The following is an 18,588-nucleotide window of genomic DNA, read 5'->3' as shown; positions in this document are numbered from 1 at the left end:
TTTTCAGTAATTGCAGGGGCAACAGTCTGGATGATTGACTGATCTGGCCTTGCAACACTAACCAAAACGGCCTAGCTGTGCTGGTACTGCGAACGGCTGAAAGCAAGGGGAAACTACAGCCGTAATTTTTCCCGAGGGCATGCAGCTTTACTGTATGGTTAAATGATGATGGCGTCCTCTTGGGTAAAATATTCCGGAGGTAAAGTAGTCCCCCATTCGGATCTCCGGGCGGGGACTACTCAGGAGGACGTCGTTATCAGGAGAAAGAAAACTGGCATTCTACGGATCGGAGCGTGGAATGTCAGATCCCTTAATCGGGCAGGTAGGTTAGAAAATTTAAAAAGGGAAATGGATAGGTTAAAGTTAGATATAGTGGGAATTAGTGAAGTTCGGTGGCAGGAGGAACAAGACTTTTGGTCAGGTGATTACAGGGTTATAAATACAAAATCAAATAGGGGTAATGCAGGAGTAGGTTTAATAATGAATAAAAAAATAGGAGTGCGGGTTAGCTACTACAAACAGCATAGTGAACGCATTATTGTGGCCAAGATAGACACAAAGCCCATGCCTACTACAGTAGTACAAGTTTATATGCCAACTAGCTCTGCAGATGATGAAGAAATTGATGAAATGTATGACGAGATAAAAGAAATTATTCAGGTAGTGAAGGGAGACGAAAATTTAATAGTCATGGGTGACTGGAATTCGTCAGTAGGAAAAGGGAGAGAAGGAAACATAGTAGGTGAATATGGATTGGGGGGAAGAAATGAAAGAGGAAGTCGCCTTGTAGAATTTTGCACAGAGCATAACTTAATCATAGCTAACACTTGGTTCATGAATCATAAAAGAAGGTTGTATACCTGGAAGAATCCTGGAGATACTAATAGGTATCAGATAGATTATATAATGGTAAGACAGAGATTTAGGAACCAGGTTTTAAATTGTAAGACATTTCCAGGGGCAGATGTGGATTCTGACCACAATCTATTGGTTATGAACTGCAGATTGAAACTGAAGAAACTGCAAAAAGGTGGGAATTTAAGGAGATGGGACCTGGATAAACTGAAAGAACCAGAGGTTGTAGAGAGTTTCAGGGAGAGCATAAGGGAACAATTGACAGGAATGGGGGAAAGAAATACAGTAGAAGAAGAATGGGTAGCTCTGAGGGATGAAGTAGTGAAGGCAGCAGAGGATCAAGTAGGTAAAAAGACGAGGGCTAATAGAAATCCTTGGGTAACAGAAGAAATATTGAATTTAATTGATGAAAGGAGAAAATATAAAAATGCAGTAAACGAAGCAGGCAAAAGGGAATACAAACGTCTCAAAAATGAGATCGACAGGAAGTGCAAAATGGCTAAGCAGGGATGGCTAGAGGACAAATATAAAGATGTAGAGGCTTATCTCACTAGGGGTAAGATAGATACTGCCTACAGGAAAATTAAAGAGATCTTTGGAGAAAAGAGAGCCACTTGTATGAATATCAAGAGCTCAGATGGAAACCCAGTTCTAAGCAAAGAAGGGAAAGTAGAAAGATGGAAGGGGTATATAGAGGGTCTATACAAGGGCGATGTACTTGAGGGCAATATTATGGAAATGGAAGAGGATGTAGAAGAAGATGAAATGGGAGATACGATACTGCGTGAAAAGTTTGACGTAGCACTGAAAGACCTGAGTCGAAACGAGGCCCCGGGAGTAGACAGCATGCCATTGGAACTACTGACGGCCTTGGGAGAGCCAGTCCTGACAAAACTCTACCATCTGGTGAGCAAGATGCATGAGACAGGCGAAATACCATCAGACTTCAAGTGAATATAATAATTCCAATCACAAAGAAAGCAGGTGTTGACAGATGTGAAAATTACCGAACTATCAGTTTCATAAGTCACAGCTGCAAAATACTAACGTGTATTCTTTATAGACGAATGAAAAAACTGGTAGAAGCCAACCTCGGCGAAGATCAGTTTGGATTCCGCAGAAATGTTGGAACACGTGAGGCACAATACTGACCCTACGACTCATCTTAGAAAATAGATTAAGGAAAGGCAAACCTACATTTATAGCATTTGTAGACTTAGAGAAAGATTTTGACAATGTTGACTGGAATACTCTCTTTCAAATTCTGAATGTGGCAGGGGTAAAATACAGGGTGCGAAAGGCTATTTACAAAATGGATACAGAACCCAGATGGCAGTTATAAGAGTCAAGGGGCATGAAAGGGAAGCAGCAGTTGGGAAGGGAGTGAGACAGGGTTGTATCCCGTCCCTGATGTTATTCAATCTGTATATTGAGCAAGCAGTAAAGGTAACAAAAGAAAAATTCGGAGTGGGTATTAAAGTCCAGGGAGAATAAATAAAAACTTTGAGGTTCGCCGGTGACATTGTAATTCTGTCAGAGACAGCAAAGGACTTGGAAGAGCAGTTGAACAGAATGGACAGTGTCTTGAAAGGAGGATATAAGATGAACGTCAACAAAATCAAAAGGAGGATAATGGAATGTAGTCTAATTAAGTCGGGTGATGCTGAGGGAATTAGATTAGGAAATGAGACGCTTAAAATAGTAAAGGAGTTTTGCTATTTGGGAAGCAAAATAACTGATGATGGTCGAAGTAGAGAGGATATAAAATGTAGACTGGCAATGGCAAGGTAAGCGTTTCTGAAGAAGAGAAATTTGTTAACATCGAGTATAGATTTAAGTGTCAGGAAGTCGTTTCTGAAAGTATTTGTATGGAGTGTTGCCATGTATGGAAGTGAAACATGGACGATAAATAGTTTGGACAAGAAGAGAATAGAAGCTTTTGAAATGTGGTGCTACATAAGAATGCTGAAGATTAGATGGGTAGATCACTTAACTAATGAGGTGGTATTGAATAGAATTGGGGAGAAGAGGAGTTTGTGGCACAACTTGACAAGAAGAAGGGACCGGTTGGTAGGACATGTTCTGAGGCATCAAGGGATCACAAATTTAGCATTGGAGGGCAGCGTGGAGGGTAAAAATCGTAGAGGGAGACCAAGAGATGAATACACTAAGCAGATTCAGAAGGATGTAGGTTGCAGTAAGTACTGGGAGATGAAGAAGCTTGCACAGGATAGAGTAGCATGGAGAGCTGCATCAAACCAGTCTCAGGACTGAAGACAAGAACATCAACATATTTACTAATTGCTAAATACATAAAATTAGTATGTATCAGCATTTTTTCACAAGCAAATTTATCTGAATAAATATTAACCTTTCTTATTATGACGCAGGGGCTGCTGAGAAGAGTTCAAAACATGGAGCTGAAGACAAAGCAAATAGTATCATCACTGCCATGAAAGAACGTATGAAGCAAAGAGAACGAGAGAAGCCAGAAATATTTGAACTTATCAGGTAGGAGAGACATCTTATTGGAGCACAGAGAATTTACTTTTGGTATAGAAAGTTAATTACATTTTGTTAATCTGGTGTTATAAGTAACTCACAATATTGGCAATAATAAATCATTCTGTAAGTGCTTACTGCAGTTATAATGAAGAAAATTGCTACTTGAAGATATACAGCAACCACCGATTTTTTTTATGTAGCCTTATTTGTGCTGAGACATGTTTTGGGTTTTCACTCATCTTCAGTTGGTTTAGTACATATTTTCATAAGTGCCATATTTTTGTTGGCTACATCTTAAATGCTTCAGCTGCCATGTGCAAAGTATGAATTTCTTTAGCTACCACATTTCCCAAGATGTATTTTATTTTAATTAGTACTTAGATGCACTTACTTTTATTCTGTAAGTTCACTGAATCAGCATCACATTCACCGTGTGCCCAACTTATGTGTTTGTTTACATCAGCAAATACACCCAGAATCAAGCTACAATTTTCTTATACCTTAAAAAAGTGAATTATGTTAATAGGCTTTATATTGATTATGACAAGGTTCCATACTCCCCTACCAACCTTAAAAATTGATACTTGCCTCTATGTCACTGAAAAAATGAATAATGTCATATATACACATACAATGTGTATATTGTAAGGAGGTGTGCTAGGGTTTTTTCCCCACAGCTGGAATTTCTTTTCCAGATTAATGCTATAACAATGACTGTGCCAGTAATTAACAGATAGTTATCTAACTAGTGGTGTAGTGACTATCTGGCATCAACAAAATGATAACTAAAATTAGCATGAATGTTACAAAAGTAATATGTCATATTGTACATATAAAAAGTAAAACCACATACATACAAGAAGAAATGTACTGTAGTAGTGAATCCAGCATTGATTCAAAATTGCTTAATATCTATGCAAATATGATATATGTCCCTATCTGAGGTATCCCTGGCAATTGTGTCAATGTGCAAATTCCTGCTAGTTGTGACCAGCCAATTTGAAGACATGGTACTCAATAGTACAATTAATTGTATAGAATGTGAACGAAAAAGGATCCTTTTTTGTAAATAATGCTATTACAAAGCTTCAGAATGTACAACATTTTTTGTTTTTGGGATAGTGTGTGGTAAAGAGTATGAACTGGTTTTCTAAACTACCAGTAAAAGCACCAATACAATTGGCCATGTAAAAACGCTCTTAATGGCAATCAATTTCAATGTATTTGAATGCCGTACTGTGAGCCATCTTTATAGCTACTGCAAATGAAACCTTTATTTGCTTAAATTGAATGGTTAAATCACTTGAGATCATTGGTATATGAGGTATGAGAGAGACCTCTCCAGCTTGTGAATCTTTGGGGATAGTAGTTTCAGTGACTTTATTTTGCATAGTTTTAATCTGCAAATGGACGGCATTAAAAATTTTGTATGATTTATATTGCGTAGTATTATTCTAATTGTGGTGTCACCACCAGACACAACACTTGCTAGGTGGTAGCCTTTAAATCGGCCGCGGTCCGCTAGTATACGTCGGACCCGCGTGTCGCCACTGTCAGTGATTGCAGACCGAGCGCCGCCACACGGCAGGTCTAGAGAGACTTCGTAGCACTCGCCCCAGTTGTACAGCAGACTTTGCCAGAGATGGATCAATGACAAATACGCTCTCATTTGCCGAGACGATAGTTAGCATAGCCTTCAGCTACGTCATTTGCTACGACCTAGCAAGGCGCCATTACCAGTTTATATTGAGATTGTAATTAATGTATCATCAAGAGCGATGTTCTCCAATTATGGATTAAAGTTAAGTATTCCAGAAGCTATGTATTATTTTTGGCTACTATAATTACTTTACCTTGTTCCAGACCTCATGCCAGTCTGCGTGAGCTTAAACGCGTGCATTTCCGCCTCCTCTAGCAACACGGTGCTGGCTCTTCTGCCAACACATCACTAATCATAAGCTGAAAAGCCATAGTTACAAGTTTCCTAATATTGAATGAAAACAATCAGTATATGAGAATATAATGTAACTGGGTAGATAAAAAGCCTACTCACCAAGCAGTGGTAGAACACACACAAAATGTTATAATAAGGCAAGCTTTAAGAGCCAGTGGCTCCTTCTTCAGACAGAAGTGTTGAAGGGGAAGGAATAGGGGTGAAGGGAAAGGACTGGACAGTTCTAGGAGCAGGGATAGCTTTCAGAAAAGTGACGCAGAACCACGAGTCAGGGCAGACTTACCGGATGGGATGAGAAGGAAAGACTGATTATCGGGGACTGCACAGGATAAGCTTAAAGCTCTTAGGTTTTCAAATATCATCTGGTGCAGTCCCCAACAATCAGTCTTTCTGTCTAATCAGTCTATCTATCCAATTACATTATATTTTCATATAGTAATTGTTTTCATTGAATATTAGGAAAGTTATAACTGTGGCTTTTTGGCTTATGATTAGAATAACACTATGCAATATGAATCATACAAAATTTTTGATGCTGTCCATTTGCAGATTAAAACTATGCCAAATAATGTTATTGAAACTGCTATCCCCACAGATCCACTAGTTGGAGAGGTCTCTCTCATACTTTGTATATGAATGATACCAATTTATATGCAATTTAAGCAAATAAAGGTTTCATTTGCTGTAACTATAAAGATGGCTCATGGTACGGCATTCAAATTGGAATTGTTTGACATTCATCCTTTTGCCTGAAGAAGGTGCTTGCCTAATTATAACCTTCTTTTATGTATGTGTTCTGCTGCCGGTTGCTGAGTATGTTTTTTATCTATCCAATTACATTATATTTCATAATATTCAGGTTTTCTGTTAAAGCCACTTATGAGGAAGAAAGTAAAACAGCACATTGTTTTGTATAAAATTGTTGTTTAAAGTTCTGTACACAAAGAAACAATATACAGGGTGATTCAAAAAGAATACCACAACTTTAAAAATGTGTATTTAATGAAAGAAACATAATATAACCTTCTGTTATACATCATTACAAAGAGTATTTGAAAAGGTTTTTTTTTCACTCAAAAACAAGTTCAGAGATGTTCAATATGGCCCCCTCCAGACACTCGAGCAATATCAACCCGATACTCCAACTCATTCCACACTCTCTGTAGCATATCAGGCGTAACAGTTTGGATAGCTGCTGTTATTTCTCGTTTCAAATCATCAATGGTGGCTGGGAGAGGTGGCCGAAACACCATATCCTTAACATACCCCCATAAGAAAAAATCGCAGGGGGTAAGATCAGGGCTTCTTGAAGGCCAGTGATGAAGTGCTCTGTCACGGGCTGCCTGGCGGCCGATCCATCGCTTCGGGTAGTTGACGTTCAGGTAGTTACGGACAGATAAGTGCCAATGTGGTGGCACTCCATCCTGCTGAAATATGAATTGTTGTGCTTCTTGTTCGAGCTGAGGGAACAGCCAATTCTCTAACATCTCCAGATACTGTAGTCCAGTTACTGCTTGCTGGATGCGTGCTACATTTTCATCACTCGTTCTTGGCTGTCCAGAACTTTTCCCTTTGCACAAACACCCATTCTCTGTAAACTGTTTATACCAACATTTAATACACCACCTATCAGGAGGTTTAACACCATACTTCATTCGAAATGAACGCTGAAGAACTGTCGTCGATTCACTTCTGCCGTACTCAATAACACAAAAAGCTTTCTGTTGACATTGTGACGGTTGACTTTCCCGTTAGTGTGGAAAGTTGCTTCATCACTAAACATCTGTTGAGCGGTCGCCATCTTAGCATCAACTGACACTGACGCCTAGTCAACAGTGCCTCAAGCGAACAAATGTACAACTAAATGAAACTTTATAGCTCCCTTAATTCACCGACAGATAGTGCTTAGCTCTGCCTTTTGTCGTTGCAGAGTTTTAAATTCCTAAAGTTGTGGTATTCTTTTTGAATCACCCTGTATAAGGGAGAAACAATTTTTCAAACGGTTTGAATGCCCCGCCTGTTGTAGTTAAAACTGATTGTGAGAAAGAAAACAAATATCGTTAATATATACAATATTTGCTTAGAATTATATACATGGAGAAACAGTATATATCGGAGAAACAGTTTGTGTAATGATTCAAAGGACCTGCTATCATAATTAAAACTGAATATGAGAAAAACAATGAAACTACTAATTTTCACGACACAACATAGACTTCTTTTTGGTGGTCCCACCTGAATATTTATTAGAATATTGTGTAAAAATTTGAAGTAAACTGGTCAAGAAATTTTTGAGATTTTTTTTGTAACAATATTCCCCATGTATGCAGGGTGCAAAAAAAGTCAGTTAGCCCGAAATGCAGTGCAATGTTTTGTGGTTTCAGTGGTTTATACAGAGTTGTTTGCTGTACCATAATTATTGAAAGTGTCGTTCATTGTTTTCTAGACACTTAACACATTGTTTAAACACTGATTTTCATATATTGTCACATAACTCCCCATTATTACCAAAAATGTTTCCAAATTATTTTTCAGTGAAATCCCTTAAGTGCTTTAGGTTTAATGGTCTTGTAGTGAAAATATTGTCTTTCAAAACCCTTACATTGACAAATCAAATCATGTTAGCTCTGGTGATGTTGGAAGCTATTCAGTTTTACCCCGTATTCCTATTCCCTCTTGAAAATCGTCAACCAAAAGCGCACATATGTGTATCCCATAGTATTGTGGAGAACTGTCTTGCTGCAAAATGAAGTTGTTTCACACAGCTTCAGATACAGGAGTATTCCATAATTCAGTAATAGCTTCACTTAACATTTCATGACACATCAAAAAAATAAGGTCATATGACTATTTTGCTGCATTCACTTCATCAGACCAAAGGATTGTTTTTTTAAAAGTTAGAATCACTTTCACTGTGGCCTACATTCTACTTAAAGAATTCACGTCTTTGATCAGTATCATTCGTGTTTAGGGTCTGTGATAATGTAGACTTATAAGGCTTCAGGTTTTATGTTTTAACATTCTACTTAAATCCCTGTCAGAAAATTATAGTCCCGTAGAAGCTCTTCTTGCAGATTTCTTGAGTGACTGAATGAATGCCTGTGCAACAAGCAGTCACTGCATGGTAAGTCAGCTATAGAATCTGTAACATTAAACCTTTGATTTAATTTGTTGTTAACGTGACTGCATGATTACTGTGTATGCGGGAACTTTTCAATGAAGGATTGTATTACATCTTCATAATTTTGATAAAATTTCCACCACATCTGTAAAGCAAACACCCGCTGTTCAGTAGACAATTTATCTCTTCATAATTGTAGTAACATGATTCACGTTTCCGTCGCACTTCACATAGTGTAGACCGGGAACTGTCTGCTAGGCATGCCCGATGTGAACACAACTGGGCACAGCCCTCGCTGAGAGAGTTGTTGTTGTTCCGGTGGCAGAGGGCATGACCGAATTCTCGTGTGCCCTCTGCTGGACGGAACTTTACTTGTGGCAACTACTGTCCGTGATGGACCATGCCGATATGCGCCTCCCGCGATCTTTCTGGTGGCTACTGCACTCCTCCTCCTTCGGGGGGCGAAGCTACTGTGATCCACAGTGTTGGAAGGTGGAGTGGCGTGCAGTAGCGATGACCTCCACGTCCATTGGAAGGCTGGAGTAGGGAGGATCTGCCAACCCTCGAGCCGGAACCTTCGAATACGGTTGGAAGTCGTCCCACCACTGGAGCCTGGGACAGGACGGGCGATAAGCCGTCAAACTCCAGAACCTGGTCCACCTCGGAAGGTGCAAGACCCAGTGGCAGGGACAATGGGGAAGGGATGACCACAGGTGAACCAGCCTTCTGAGAAACCGGGCCTGCGAGGGGGCATCTCGAATGATGGCGATGCCAGTGCTGGAGCTACTGGAGGCCGCCAAGCCTGAGAACCATCGCAGTGTGACGGAGTCACAGGTGGGAGGGATGGTAAAATCCCCTGAGAAAACAACAGTGGTGCCGGCAATGGGGAAGCCGGCACCCGAGGAGTCGGAGGGTGGGTGCCCAAACGTCGGCGTAGCTGATTTTGGTGACAACGTACCTCCCAGTCCCCCACCTGCAAGGTATAGAGCCGGCGGCCATTGTGGCGCAGGACCACTGCCGGTATCCAATGTGGTTTGTGACCAAACCCATGTGCCCAGACCAACATACCCGGTGGAAAGCTGAGTACCCCGTTTTGTGAAGACTGGTGAGGACCAGGCCAGAGGAGGTGCAGCAGAGTCCTAGGGTGGCGCCCGTGGAGGAGCTCTGTGGGGCTGTGTGGTCAAGTACGCCATCAGGAAAAACATCAACGCCTCTCCGCATAAAATTCGTGCACATACTTTTTCATCTGGATCTTAAATGTGCGCACCATGCGCTTGGCTTCCCCATTCAATTGTGGAAGAAAGGGGGGAGAGCAAATGTGCCAAATAACAAAGTGCCTACAAAAATCCTGGAAGGTCTGCGAAATAAACTGAGGTCCATTGTCCGATACCAGGGTGACTGGAAGACCTTCCACAGAAAAGATTTTCGCTAGTGCGTGGATTGCAACTTCTGAAGTGGTTGAGGAGCAGTGAACCACATATGGGAATTGGGAATAAGCATCAATGACAATGAGCCAAAAGCCATTGAGAAGCGGGCCCGCAAAATCTATGTGAACATGTTCCCATGCCTGGGTTGCAGGTGGCCATGAAGAGAACGCTGACCTGGGAGATGCCTGTTGTCTCGCACATTAGGAACAGGCGGCCACCAAGTGCTCAATTTCTCTGTCAATACCGGCCCAGTACACATGTCTGCGAGCCAAGGTACAGGAAACACCCCAGTGCCACTCATGTAATAACGTGAGAACCTCCCTTCACAAACTTGCAGGAACAACCACGCAAGGAGCTGTATCATCGGTAGCCAGAAGGAGAACTCCTTCCAAGACTGAGAGGTGGTCTCATAGAACAAAATAATTACGAAGAGAGTCCGAGGCCCGGCTTGGAGGCCGGGACGACCACCCCTGCTGAACGAGGCGAACTACTAGCCGAAGAACTGGGTCAGCTGCCGTTTCCCTGGCGATGTGAGAGCTAGTGATCGGGAAGCCATCAACCGCATGGTGGGATGCCACATCCAAATGAAAACACATAATCTCCTCCTGATCGAACTGAGGATCCGGGCCCACCGGGAAACAGGAAAGAGCGTCGGCATGCTGTCCAGTAGGGTCAAAATGAATATCATAATGGCACTTAGAGAGGAACAAGGCCCAGCACTGCAGTCTGTGGGCTGCCCTATCTGGAATCTGAGAGGCGAGGCCAAATAACGATATTAATGGCTTATAGTCAGTGATTAACTGAAACTTCGTGCCGTACAAGAAAGGGTGAAACTTGGTAACAGCGTAGACAATGGCCAAAGCCTCTTTTTCCACCTGGGAGTAATGGGCCTGCGTGGGACTAAGAGTTTTAGATGCAAACGCCAGGAAACTGCTGCGCCCGTATCTACTTGCAGTTGTAATTGGCGCGACCGAACCGACAGCTCGATAAAGAGTTTGTGTGCCGATGCGTTGGGAGCCTGGCTCGATGAAACTTCCTGAATGTCAATGTCCATGTCCTCTGCACCTGCTTCCTTCAATTCTTTTGAGGCTGAGTGGCAAACTTTAGCAATGTGGCCTTTTTTATTACATTTGCGACAAACGGCCCAATGCTGGGGGCACTCCGACTGATCACGATGTATATAGCACTTGTTTCATGGTGGCCATGTGCTCTGTCTGCTGCTCAACTAAAACCCGCACTAAATCCTCCATGCCGTGGATAAGCTGCAAAATCAGAACAATGATGTGAAAGAAAGACCCTACTCGTCGCCAATTGTCTAGTAACACGATACATGTTTCTGCCGCACTTCACATAGTGTAGACCAGGAACTGTCTGCTAGGCATGCCCAATGTGAACTCAACTGGGCAAGGCCCATGCTGCCTGAGTTGTTGTTGTTCCGCTGGCAGAGGGCACGGCTGAATTCTCACATGCCCTCTGGTGGATGGAACTTTACTTGCGGCAACTACTGTCCATGATGCGCCGTGTCGATGTGTGCCTTCCACAATCTTTCTGGTGGCTACTGCAATAATTATCACAGTTCCTGCTTGCAGTGAATGCAGAAATTATGTCATGGATCCGATATTCACTTGTGAAATAACAGACCAGTTCTGCCATCACTCTTTTAAGAAATTTTTCTGTGCACAGGTTCTGTGATTTTTCAATGTGAAGAGTGTTACTTAACTACTTGGCTAAAATTTCACCATCGACAAAAATGGCCAGTTGTTAACTGCCTTAACCTTTCTTCTAGTGTAGATTACCTTTGTAACAGTCACATTAATGCAGTTGTAATTCTACTAATTAAGTAAGCATTTATGTTATTGCTAACACAGTCACTTTTATATCATAAATTTAGAAGTAAGTCTACTTTTAAAATAAGCTACCACTTCTCACTGAAGTACATATGTTATACATTAATCAATTAATATAAAACTATTATTTGTTTCAGTCATACAGAGGCATGTATCAGCTTTTAAGCTTCCAGTATTAAATCTGTAAAAACAATTGACTTCAGAAGTAATTTCTGAATGGTATAAGAAAATTGTAACTTGACTTCAGATGTATTTACCAATTTTAAGACACACACAAGTCAGCCGTACAGCAAATTGTGGATTGCATCAGTGCATCACTGCAGTTGAAAATTTATGTGCTACACATATAAATGTGAAACAAGGAGCTATAGTTACAGAATAAAAGTAGGTGCACCTACAATTAGTTAAGTGTAAATATACAACTTGGGAAATGAAGTAGCTAAAAAATCTTGATTTGGCACTGTGCAGCTGCAATTTTAGTCAATGCAGTCAACAAAGACATGGTATTAATGAAGATATAAATGCATTATTCCAATTTATGGTGATGGGCAAAAGCTCAAAACATGTTGTGGTGTAAATAAAGCTCTATAAAGAAAATAGCTTGCTGCTGTATTTGTACAAGTTATTAATTCAAACCGTGTAGCTCAACCAACATTGTCACAGAAAAAAAGTATGTTGGAGAAAATATCTCACATGTATGAATAGCAACTGTCATTAAGCTTGGAATCATTGCCCAGTTAAAAGCTCCGTTTATCAACACTTACTGGGTATATTATATCTATGGCTCAGATTTTAGGTACACAAAACAACTAATGTTTGAATTGAATTGTATTCTCGAGGAAGGAAAGACAAATTTCAATGTTTTTGATGTTTAGAATGCATTGATATAACAACAGGATACAGAGGGATAGAATATGTCTTATTGGTTTTCAGAGTCCCTATTTTTATCAAAAGCAACATCCCCTTGAGAAAACTGTAAAATTACGAGGAGAGGGAATGACTGGTTAGTATTCACAAGTATCTCAAGTGGTGTAATTCCAGTTTTCTGTTAGATACATTTAAAAGTACAGAGAGAAAAAAAAGTCCTGACTTTTGTAAATGAAAGCAAGTGGGGTAGGTTTTTGAAGGAAGGGCAAGTCTCTCAGACCCCGGGTTGGGAGAACAAGGGCAGACATAGATCTTTGTTTCCCCTTGTCCTCACAGCGGGTGGGTTCTTCTCAATCTACAGGTCCAAATAAACTGTCCATTTCCTCATTTTCTTCCAAAGGAAGTCACTAACAGTTCCAAAACTTACAAATTTTCTATTTTTAAATTTGTCTGTTGGAAGTATTGAAATGTTGTCTCCAGAAGTAAATACTGGCTACTCATTCTGCCTCTTAATAATTTTACAGAATATTTGTTTTATGCTTCATATTTTCTTGCTTATGCTGCATAGAATAAACCCTTGTATCCAGTAATGTTGACTGTGAGAAACTGTTGACAGAAATTTGGAATCATTGTGATATGATATTTTACTAACATGAGTGTAAGTGACAAGATGACTGCAATGCCACAACTTAAATCATTATGGCACTATATTTTATTAATATGTGTGGGAGTTATACAAGATGGCTACATAGTACTAAGAGCCATAGCAGTATATACAGGGTTCCCATTTATCTTGACCACACTAAATAACTGTTTGTCCAGATGAAACTTACAAAATGTTTCATGCAAGTGTTCTTTAGCCATCAGCGGGACATCAATTGGCATGATTGCCTTCATTGTAGCTTTGGTTGTTACAAAGATATGAACAGCGGTATGACTTTTTTAAACGGAACCCAATATTTTTTTTCGGTAATTAATTTCCTCTCCTAAAGACCTATTCAAATATGTATCACAGTGTACCATTCACTGAAACACTTCATTATTTATTACATAACACAACATTGACTTTGAGTCCGTGATCAAAAACTTGTCCACTTGCTGGAGTTGTCATAAAACAAATGAAAACCAAATAGAAATGGAACACAAAACTGACTTTGACTCTCCTGTACCATTACCCAGGAGTAGAACATTCAAACATTCAAAGGTACTCAAAATGGTGACCCTGGACACTGATTCACTGGTGCACTCATTGAATGAAAGAATTATTTACTGCTTCCAGTGTTGCCTGCCGAAGAGAATTACAAGCAAGCATGTTACATTCCTGCATGTCCCCTGGAGTTGTTGGAATATCACCATAGACAACATCTTTAATGCATCCCCAAACAAAAAGTCCAGAGGATTTAAATCAGGAGACCTAGCAGGCCAAGTAACTGTTCCTCCTTGACCTATCCATCTGGCATGATACCTTCAGTTCAGATCACAATGTGCATGCAAGGCATAATGTGCTGGACATTCATCGTGTTGTTACCACATAAGCATTTTGGTTCTTAGCGGCACTTCATTCAGAAGAGGGGGAAGAATTCATCTGAGGAAGTTGGCAAACGCTGTGCCATTTCGACTACCATTCATGAAAAAAGGGCCAATAATTGCAGTACCAAGCATCCCCCACCAGATGTTAATTCTCCATTGACACTGATGTTGCACCTGTCAAAGCCATTGTGGGTTGTTGCTGGACCAATAATGCATGTGTCTCGTATTTACCTGTCCTTTGTTTGAGAAGGAACATTCATCAGTAAATAGGACATTGGAGGAGAAATTGTTGAGGCTTTCGTGGCCACTTGTTGACAAACTGCCTATTGGCTTCTGTCTCGGGTTCTTCGGCCGACGTTCATCTAATGATTTTTCTGACGCTTCGCCAGCACGAGTGGCTGGCATTGTCAAAGCTTCACCCTCCATTGCCGGTGGTGAACTGGAGCCGAGCTCGCAGGCGCAGACTATATGTACCTGCTGCGCCAACGTCCGAGGGCTTCTCCGCGGTCATTTCCGGTGCGGTTCTCCTCTTGCTACCTGCGACGGTCGTTCGCTGCAGTACGGGAAGCCAGGATCCGTTTACCTTAAGGCTTTCCTCTTTCTTGTTCAAACTGTTCACGTGTTTTTGTATTTCTACAGCTTCTCTGAACAAGCTTGTGTGATAGTGCTTCTCTACAGCCAGAACTTCCGTGTCGACGAATTTTATTACGTGGTCGGTCTCATTCAGTGCGTGCTCTGCCACGGCCGATTTCTCCACCTGCCCCAACCTGCAATGTCGCTTATGCTCTTTGATCCTGGTGTTAATGGATCGTCCAGTCATCCCGACATAAACTTTATCGCATGTGCACGGTATGCGGTAAATTCCCGACATTGCAAGTGGGTCTCTTTTCTCCTTCGCCGATCTAAGACACTCTTTGATCTTCCTTGTCGGTTTGAAAATCGTCTTTACGCCATGTTTGCGCAATATACGGCCGATTCTGTCCGTCACTCTGGGAATGTATGGCAGAAAGGCCGTACCCGACATTTCTTTTTCTGGCTCCTTACTTCGCCAAGTGTTTGGCTCTGTTACTCTTCTAATATAATTTGTGGAGTACCCATTGCTCCTCAGGACAGTTTCCAGGTGTTGCATTTCTCATTTGAGGTGTTGCGGCTCACATATTCGTCCTGCTCTCGTTACGAGCGTACTAATCATGCCTCTTTTCTGACTCGGGTGGTGGTTTGACAGTTTGTGCAGTTATCGGTCCATGTGAGTCGGTTTTCGATACACAGTGTGTCCCAGCTTTTCGCCGTCCCTTGTGACCAGCACATCTAGAAATGGCAGTTTCTTGTCCTTTTCTACTTCCATGGTAAATGTTATGTTGGCTCCACACCACAAAAGTATCATCGACGTACCTGTATCACACCTTAGGTTTGTTCCATGAAGAAGTTGGCCACCACTGGACTGAGAGGACTACCCATGGCGACGCCTTCCAGCTGTTTGTAGAAATCGCCATTCCACGTGAAATAGCTCGTGGTGAGACATGCATGGAAGAGCTTTCTGATGTCTAGCAGGAAAATGGAACCGATGTGCTCTAGAGCGTCGCTGAGTGGCACTTTCGTAAATAACGAAACAACATCAAAGCTGACCAGGATGTCGCTTGGTGCAAGTTTCAGTTTCTTCAGCTTCTCAATGAAATTTCCTGAGTCCTTAATGTATGTGTCGGTCTTCCCCACGTGTGGCTGGAGCAGAGAGGCCAAGTGTTTTGCCAGTTTATATGTCGGTGATCCAGGAGCAAAACCACCAGCTTGCAACCTGAAGAAAGTAGAGGTACAAGCCATTAAGAATCTCAACGATGACAAGAGTATATTGGTACTGCCTGCCGATAAGGAGAATGCGACCATCGTAATGAAGACCGAAGATTATGAGCAAAAGATCCGAGACCTATTAGATCCGACGACGTACCGAAAACTAAGCGCAGATCCGACGCAACGTATCACACGGAATACGAATCGATTAATCAAGGTGTCTTCTCTGCCGGTGGACATACAGAGAAACCTGCGCAATACAGAAGCCCTACCGCCTCAGCTGTATGGATTACCCAAGATCCGTAAGAACAACGTTCCACTGAGACCGATCGTTAGCGCTCCTTGATCACCGACATATAAACTGGCAAAACACTTGGCCTCTCTGCTCCAGCCACACGTGGGGAAGACCGACACATACATTAAGGACTCAGGACATTTCATTGAGAAGCTGAAGAAACTGAAACTTGCACCAAGCGACATCCTGCTCAGCTTTGAAGTTGTTTCGTTATTCACAAAAGTGCCACTCAGCGACGCTCTGGAGCACATCGGTTCCATTTTCCCGCTAGACATCAGAAAGCTTTTCCATGCATGTCTCACCACGAGCTATTTCACGTGGAATGGCGATTTCTACGAACAGCTGGAAGGTGTCGCCATGGGTAGTCCTCTCAGTCCAGTGGTGGCCAACTTCTTCATGGAACAATTCGAAACACAGGCACTGTACTCGTCGACTTGCAAACCTAAGGTGTGGTACAGGTACATCGATGATACTTTCGTGGTGTGGAGCCATGGTGAAGAACAGCTCGGTGACTTCCTAAGACACTTGAACAGCCTCCACGCCAACATAACATTTACCATGGAAGTAGAAAAGGACAAGAAACTGCCATTTCTAGATGTGCTGGTCACAAGGGACGGCGAAAAGCTGGGACACACTGTGTATCGAAAACCGACTCACACGGACCGATACCTGCACAATCTGTCAAACCCCCACCCGAGCCAGAAAAGAGGCATGATTAGTACGCTCGTAACGAGAGTAGGACGAATATGTGAGCTGCAACACCTCAAACGAGAAATGCAACACCTGGAAACCGTCCTGAGGAGCAATGGGTACTCCACAAATTATATTAGAAGTGTAACAGAGCCAAACACTCGGCGAAGTAAGGAGCCAGAAAAAGAAATGTCGGGTACGGCCTTTCTGCCATACATTCCCAGAGTGACGGACAGAATCGGCCGTATATTGCGCAAACATGGCGTAAAGACGATTTTCAAACCGACAAGGAAGATCAAAGAGTGTCTTAGATTGGCGAAGGAGAAAAGAGACCCACTTGCAATGTCGGAAATATACCGCATACCGTGCACATGCGGAAAAGTTTATGTCGGGATGACTGGACAATCCATTAACACCAGGATCAAAGAGCATAAGCGACATTGCAGGTTGGGGCAGGTGGAGAAATCGGCTGTGGCAGAGCACGCACTGAATGAGACCGACCATGTAATAAAATTCGCCGACACGGAAGTTCTGGCTGTAGAGAAGCACTATCACACACGCTTGTTCAGAGAAGCTGTAGAAATACAAAAACACGCGAACAGTTTGAACAAGAAAGAGGAAAGCCTTAAGGTAAACGGATCCTGGCTTCCCGTACTGCAGCGAACGACCGTCGAAGGTAGCAAGAGGAGAACCGCACCGGAAATGACCGTGGAGAAGCCCTCGGACGTTGGCGCGCCAGGTACATATAGTCTGCGCCCATGAGCTCGGCTCCAGTTCACCACCGGCACTGGAGGGTGAAGCTTTGACAATGCCAGCCACCCGTGCTGGCGAAACGTCAGAAAAATCATTAGATGAACGTCGGCCGAAGAACCCGAGACAGAAGCCAATAGGCAGTTTGTCATTGGAGAAGAAGTTCGGGTTGGTGAGGATTTGCTGCTGTGCCCACTGACAGAACCGTACATGACTCTGGAAATAATTCTTTATGTAGGTATACATGGTAAGGATGGAACCAGTGACGTGTAAGAACACTTACACTGGTTTTAGGAATTCGAATATCGTGTTCAATCTGTTGTGTGCTCACATGTGGATTCATAGCAATGGAAGGGAGAACAGTAACTTTGGCAGCTTCATCTCTGAGAGTGCTGTGACGATTGGAATGTCGTGGATTGAAACTTCCCATTTCATGAAGCGTCGCAACAAGATGAGTAATCATATGTCTGGAAGGTGGGTTCTTGTCTGGATGTCGCTCTCTGTACAGTCCCACTCCCTGCGTAGCATTTTGCCTACCTTCAACAAAAACAACAATAAAAGAAAAATTGTGTCGATGCAGTTTGTAGGAAGGACAGCCTTTACTGTATGCCTACTCTACACAACAGTATTTAAAAGGCCTAAACTACTGTTCTAAATGTACCCGTACTTAAGAAAACAGCATTGCAATTACTGTTCTGCTAACTTACATTCCCCATAGATGAGCAGCATTTCTACCTTTTCTTCTCACACAACTCTTCAACTGATGATGGTTGACGGAATGATGCATGTGAATTTTACTTATGTTTACATTTGTCTTCTATCAGTGTCAGCACATGGATGTGTTCCATTACCCGAGTACCTGCGCTAAGCTCTGGGAGTGTCAACATCAATGTTGTGTTATGTAATAAATAAAGTTGTGTTTCAGTGAATGGTACACCATGATACATTTTTGAATAGGTCTT

At 42.1% G+C, this 18,588-nt stretch overlaps 1 protein-coding gene across 1 annotated transcript in view; it reads left to right on the top strand.

Moving 5' to 3' along the window:
- LOC126198608 (protein unc-13 homolog B) overlaps nt 1–18,588 on the top strand; it is a 450,615-nt gene that overhangs the window by 38,295 nt on the left and 393,732 nt on the right. Inside the window, exon 3 of the mRNA XM_049935061.1 lies at nt 3,246–3,366. Within this exon, the coding sequence (XP_049791018.1) occupies nt 3,246–3,366 (121 nt within the window). The remainder of the gene's footprint in view (nt 1–3,245; nt 3,367–18,588) is intronic.

Source organism: Schistocerca nitens, chromosome 8 (genome assembly GCF_023898315.1).
Source record: "Schistocerca nitens isolate TAMUIC-IGC-003100 chromosome 8, iqSchNite1.1, whole genome shotgun sequence".
In the NCBI taxonomy this organism is placed as follows: domain Eukaryota; kingdom Metazoa; phylum Arthropoda; class Insecta; order Orthoptera; family Acrididae; genus Schistocerca; species Schistocerca nitens.
Note: the sequence above shows the minus strand (reverse complement) of the source record. Positions and strands in the feature narration are given on the sequence as shown.